The sequence below is a fragment of the Stegodyphus dumicola genome, chromosome 7, assembly GCF_044657685.1.
Source record: "Stegodyphus dumicola isolate Sdum_Otavi_A_Nest chromosome 7, ASM4465768v1".
NCBI lineage: Eukaryota > Metazoa > Arthropoda > Arachnida > Araneae > Eresidae > Stegodyphus > Stegodyphus dumicola.
In genome coordinates this window covers 152194318-152201175 of record NC_140774.1, presented here as the reverse complement: position 1 = coordinate 152201175, position 6858 = coordinate 152194318, and the positions used below count along the sequence as shown (strand labels likewise).

The following is a 6858-nucleotide window of genomic DNA, read 5'->3' as shown; positions in this document are numbered from 1 at the left end:
TTGCTTAGCTGCTATTTACGCATATTTATAAATGAACAGTTTTTCTCCGCAGTTGAAAATTAACATTTGAGATATCATAGCTGAAAGTTGCAGTAACGTATAATGACATTCATAAATATTTACACAGAAATATATATACGTTTTCTATATGCATTTTTTCTACTTCGAACAGAAATTTGATAAATAGAAGGAAAAAAAAAACACGTTTCCATTAATTATTCTCATGTCTGTCCCATTTAGGAAGTTTTCACAATCTCTATTTAAAGTTACAAATGTAAGTTATTTATTGTTTAATTCAAACACATTCTAATTATTTGAAATAAATAAGTCTAAAATTTAATATCTTCTTATCAGTAAATTCGAATTACAAAACCAGATTAACTACCTGTAGATTTGAGAGACAAAAAATAAATATAAATTTCAATTCTTTTCTTGAATAACTATTATTACTCTTTTATGTATTTTTAATAATTACTTAGTAAATTAAATTAAATTTAGTTTAAAAATAAATTCAAGCCCACCAATTGCTTTCAGATAGTAGACTCTGACCTTGAGATCACTGTCAGACAATTATCGGGGTGCTGCTACGAAAAAATTTAAGATTCCCAGAATTGAAAACAGATGGTGGATACAATTTGATTCCAGAAGGGTCGAGCAACTGCAAGCACAAGTATCGCTGTCCAGCAACGAACTTCTCAAATCCGCAGATTTCTTCCTCTGACTATCCTGCTACCCAGATTTGACAATTCCGGACTACTTCCTATGGGATTATCTGAGAAAGTCTTTTCAAACCGTTAGTGGACGACTGAAAACTGAAGCCAGCCGTCAGTTGGTAAGTACATGCTATTCCACAGGACATGCTGAAACACATCACGGAAGAACAACACATCAAGCAGGAAGAGCATGTTGGAGATTTATCTGATTACTGACGTTTGGAGATTTATCTAAATTATATACTGCATTAAGTGCCTTTGTGTAGACTGTTTACTAAATACACTCACTGCTCTTTTAATGTTATTTAATGTTGGTAAATATAATAAATGCTTCTCAGTATTTCCTAAAAAAAAAGAAATCAGTGTTGTGATACTCATAAAAACAAGAAAATTGTCTACTTTGAAAATCTTTATTGAAATCACTTTGTACTCATACAGAAACTATCAACACTGAACAAAAGCAATAAAAGTTACTTTTTTTCAACCCAGTATTTCATCCAGAATATAGAATACAATTAGACCATCAGCCAGTGGTTAATTAGAAATACAAAGCTCCAAAGAAAAAAAACAAAGCAAGGATAATAACAGAATTGAGCAACCATATTACCAACAGAACCGCTGGCATTTTGAGATCAGTTCTACTTTAATATATATTTATTGTTTATTCACATTAACAGAGTTTCTTCACAGTTTGATGACAAGAAAGTACATAACTGAATTACATATCATTTTGCTCTGTTTCAATAATGAAACATGCACATAGCATATGAATGAATTCATGTTAACATTTTGTAACATTATTTAAATCAAATCTTAAGATTTATATACGTTACGTTTATTAATATGCATATTTTAATGCACTGTGCACTACATTTAATTAAATTCCATGCTGAAATCTTAACTTTTAAAAGAAATTTTAATTTGTTAAAAGAATTTGAAGTAATTATTCAATTTCGTCGATTATTCAATAAAATATTTTAAATATAAAACTATTTTTAAATGAAAATAAAAAAGTTAAAATTAGTAACCTGTACTTTATATTTCCATTGTTTAGTCTGGAATACATTAAGACATTTTACTGAGTAATTCTGATTTAATTTTTAGTGCGACTGCTGTGTGATTAAAGTTATTTCATATATTTCGCTTTTTACAATGAATATATTATTTTAAAAACAACATAAAATACCTTAATATATCTTGTTATAAGTAATGCAATAAAACGAGGCAATGTAAAAATATCATCTGCGGTTTGAAATCAATCCTCTGTTGCAAAATAATATGTAATCATTACAATCGACTTCATAAGACAGTTCAGGACATTTTTCACATATTATACATTGTTTACTTACCAAAAATGGTAAAATATATTTGATTAAAAAACGGTTGGTGTTATGGTTGCCAGAACCTTCGACCATTTTTCTAGTGCTAAACATTTGAATAATAAGACAATTGAATACTTTTCACATAATTCAACTTTGCACTCAATGCAAGTGAAATGTATTTGGAGATGTTTAACACATTAATAATTAAATAATGATACACCATTTTTCAATTCAAATAATACTTTAAATTTTTTTTTAATAACAAAATGATTTACAATACTGGTGTACAGAGGATATGCTTAAAAAACTCAAATTAGCAGGCTTTACGTTTTGATTCACTAAGCATTTTGTACAGATATTATTTCAGATGTAATTATTATGCCAACTAATTGTGTGCAAGTAATATAGGCGCTCCCGATACCCAAAATAGGAATTACTACTATGTAATAAAATGGCACCGCATATGACTGAACATACATGGGCCATAAGGATACCAGGAGGCTCGCGGTACACCCCTCTTAAGCACCAGAACCGCTCCAGGCGGTAAAGATGAAGAGCGGTACGACCGACGAAGCCTATAAACACACAAGAAAAGAATGAACATTTAAAAAAAGACGAAAAAAAATACGTAAAAAAATGTGGAGGCTAAATACCACCTCCAGGTGTTGTGTTCTTAGAACATACAAGTGATATATCACTGATATATAGGACCAACGTTCATCAGGACATCGCAAAGTCCGTCCGGGAGTCCGAGAACAGACCAGACTCGACCAGACACCGGACTGTGCTGAGTGCGAAGCCCAATAAATTCAGCCACATTGAGTGAGAACAATGAAAAGTAATTATACAACGAAAATTAATCGACTCATCCGAAGTGTGATCTTCACGAGGTTGTGGCCAAGGGTGATAGGGAATCATACCTTCCCAAACCCAATACCTCGCGAAGCGATCAAGCCCCGAACGTTGAGGGACCAGCCCCTTTTTGTCCGGGAAGGATCGAATTCATTATACATATATTTAAAGAATACAAATAATAATAATAATCGATGACAAACATTTACAGAAAATTAAAAACTATAATACATGATGCGGACAACCAAGTCATTGTCATAGTCCAGCTACAACAAGACTTCGGCTCGGTCGCGACATCTTTAGAGGCCATAAGGATGGCAGAACTGATAGACCAGTCTCTGGGACCTTTCCGTCTTCTTCATGATTCCTTTCTTGTAATACTGGCGAATGGATCGACTCAGTTTATCATAGTTCATAGCTGGCCTGTTCTTCCTTTTACCCCAGAGACGAGCAACACGCACAGAATCCTCAATCTTGAAAATACCTTTCGGCCTATCCAACCATCGAATGCAACTGCCGTATAGATGGGGCTGGCAGAGAAGTTCCTTGAGGAATTGCCAGAGGTGAATGTGGGAGTGAGATCCTGGGCGGCCCCCTCCAGAAGGGCTGGAACGGCTCCCACCGCAACGCTCAACGTCACAAGATTCATCGCTGATCTCATCTGCAACAGAAACAAGTACGTAAGTAAGTGCAATGAAAGAACTAACGGGGAAATAAAATATGAGCAACATTTTAATTTAATTTTATTAGAAATGGTGAATAAATTTTGTTTACAACTGATCTCTATAGAATGGATACATTACCCGAAAAAAGGGGTAGGAATGAAAGCTACACACGAAGAAGTAAACAACATATATTATATCTGAATAAATTAACATTAAATTTAGACTACTTGATGCTTGGACTCGAACTTTAAGAGATCGAAGATTGTTAGAAAACTAGTAGACAGTCAGATGGTTCTTCGACATGTAAAATTCTGTTCGAATTCACGAATTTCCGTTACATAAATGTACCAATTACAAATACATGAAATACGGGTACTGCTCTAGTTTAAAAAAGTATGTAATGTTACACTTGTTCAGTGAAAAAACACAAACATATATTCCAAGTCATGTTCTGTGGTATTTAATGCTAGCTGAAGTGAACTGTAATGTACAAAGAATGAGCTAAATTCAATTCCATCATTCATAACAGTGAAATTATTTTACACATCTGCAGCATATTTCTAGCTAATAAGATATGAGAGTGAAATTTCTAGCAATTGCTGAGAGTGTTCAGGAAATCTGATTTTGAGGTTAATTCCATTTATACCAAAATAAATAAAGTTAGTTCTGGATATGAAATTTAACTGGAAAGGAAATGGATATGAAACTTGGTATGAAATTTAGGCGGTAAGGTAAAGTCTAAAGAGGAACAATCGATTGCTTTAAATGAATAGCTTAAAGTTTAGTCGTTAAAACAGACTATCATAAAGGCTTTCATGCTAGAAAGACGCGCGAAAGTACATTATTCTATGTTCGCATTTTATTATGTTGAAGTAGCCATCAACAGCTCAAGGCAAGTTATATAAGCCCCACACTAAGCTTCTGGGACAACAATGTTCATTTCATGGGGGGGGGGACGCGTTAAGAAGGCAAGTAGTACAGGGCGATTTGTTTGTACGATAAAAACGTAAACAACTGCCAAAATTGGCTCAAGCTGAAGCAGCGGCAGAACAACTCAACTCTGAACACACACACTCTCAGTAGGCGCTATTACCAGTCGAGCATAAAGAAAAACTGCGAGGAGGGGGCAAAGGATGGCTTGATATTTGCAAAAAAGAAGAATAATGGTTTCAGTTCCACTGCTGGCAAAGCAAGTGGTTTCAAGATGTGGTAAGTGGAGAAAAGCACTGGTACTTCTTCCCTCTCCCTCCTCCTTCCAGCGGCATGGGAACGAAGGGGGATGCAAATTTAGATCTGACATCATATGCACTTGACGTCAAAATGCGGGGTCGGCAAGGGTCACGGGCATTGAGGCGTACGCCAATCAATGACAAGGGAAAAAGGCTTGGCTGTTCAAGGATGTTGGTAAGCAAACCATGTGTGCAAAATTGAAGCCGAGTTGCGTTTTAAAATGAATTTTCATCATTAATTAAAGAGGCACAAAAGCCTCTTTAATTATTCTTATTGATTAAGTTTGTTATGATAGACCAGAAATCGGCTTATGTAATTATTCGAGTCTTTGCTTAAGAAGATAAAATGGAAGCTCACATTGCAAAAGGTGGTAGAAATTAAATAGGTAACATAATCAGAGTATTATTTCCACACTGAAGGTATATTTTTCATCCACGTATTTTTTTTACGTATTTTTTCCGGTAATTTTCCCTTAAAAAATCTCTTCGTAGTGTAATTGGAAGCACGTCCAGCTAGCATTTGGGAAGTTCGGAGTTCGAATCCCGGCATATTTTCCAGATTTGTTGCTCTGAAATAAAATGCCTAATGGTTTCTACAAAATGAATTTGAAGTAAGAAAAAAGGAAGCAATTTAATCGGACGGCGAAGAATGTTATTCAAACCTTTTCTTTTGCCATCAGAGAACCATGTCTCATTACCATTAATTTAATCACGCTTCATTTGTTTTTTTTATTTCAGTTCATTCTTAGGATGCATTAGCATAATTTGTAAAAAAAATATTTTATTTCACATTTAACTTAATTTTAATTATAAAGTTAAGAGTTGAATTATTACTTTGCATGATTAAATAATATTACTGAATTAATAATTATTATTATTAATAATTTATTTATTACTTTCTGTAATTCGTATTATTTAGTTGTTGATTTATTTCCCTTCGCCACTTTCGAATACCTCTTCTAATTCTTCGGCATTTTTAATTTTTTAGAACTTAAGTTCTGCCCTTTCTAATTTAAGAAGTTACGGAAAGAAAAATAAATAAATACAAAACGCGGTTTCAAAATCTAAAGCTTAATCGATGAGAAAACTACTAAATTATTTCGATTTGTTACAGTAAATATAAATAAATAAATAAAATTAATTTTTTCCCTCGGCATTTAAAAACTAGTGCTTTACCCCCATATCAGGTGATCTTTCCCACAGGACAATGCATTCAATACTAGGTCAACGCTCAACAACTTTTCAAATCTACCTTGCAAATAGTTTCACAAAGAACCAGAGGAGAGAGATAGTAACATGAAAGTAAAAACCGCAAGAAAGAAATGCGGAGAATATTTTTTTCAACCATCCCTCCCCGGGAAAATAAAAAGTAAAATATTGTGCAGGGAGCGCAAAGAAATGTTAAGAGGATCACGAACAGTTTCTTCTGACGTAATATGGACGTCATAAGATGCCCGTTAAATCCTGAGAAAAAATTGACGACTGAGGGAAGGAAAGAAACCCCTAACATAAAAAGGAGAGAAAATGGGATTTCTAAACAGAAGTTGAAAACTTGCCACTCGTACCGAAGTTTTTTACCCGAGAATTTAACGAAGCTTTTTTACCAACTCAGTATGTATGTTGATGCAATACATGAAATGATATCAATTTTTGTTCCGCTAATCTATGATTACTTGATTACTGTATTAGAAGTTTATATACATATTAAATTTCTACATTCGTAACTATTTTACAGCAAATTTGCATGTAATGGCATAAACAATTCTTTATATTTTCTCGACTAAATGACCGGTTTTAAAAATGCACTAAAATGAAATCAGAAAACAAAATATATAAAAAAGGGAGGAAAAAATATCCGTGATCATTTTAAGACATTTTACAAATAGAATAAATAAACACTAAAAGTTTTCTTTTATGTCTTTCATTTTCTTCTACCACAAGAGGGCAATTATTTGCATCATTTGTTTAAAAAGGGAGAAAAACGCTGAATTATTATTTTCTTTCGTTAATATCCTTTTAAATTGTTAAATTGCTGTTTCATATACGAATAAATTAAAGAAGTAATTAAAACATTACA

The 6858-nt window shown here is 33.2% G+C and overlaps 1 protein-coding gene across 2 annotated transcripts in view; it reads right to left on the bottom strand.

Moving 5' to 3' along the window:
* Positions 1-1104: 1104 nt before the first annotated feature.
* Positions 1105-6858, bottom strand: part of LOC118197891 (SAM pointed domain-containing Ets transcription factor-like) — a 45094-nt gene continuing 39340 nt past the window's right edge. For both annotated transcript variants that reach the window (XM_035369448.2, XM_035369447.2), the window contains exon 5: positions 1105-3548. In XM_035369448.2, coding sequence (XP_035225339.1) covers positions 3187-3548 — 362 coding nt within the window. In that variant the 3' untranslated portion in view covers positions 1105-3186. The remainder of the gene's footprint in view (positions 3549-6858) is intronic.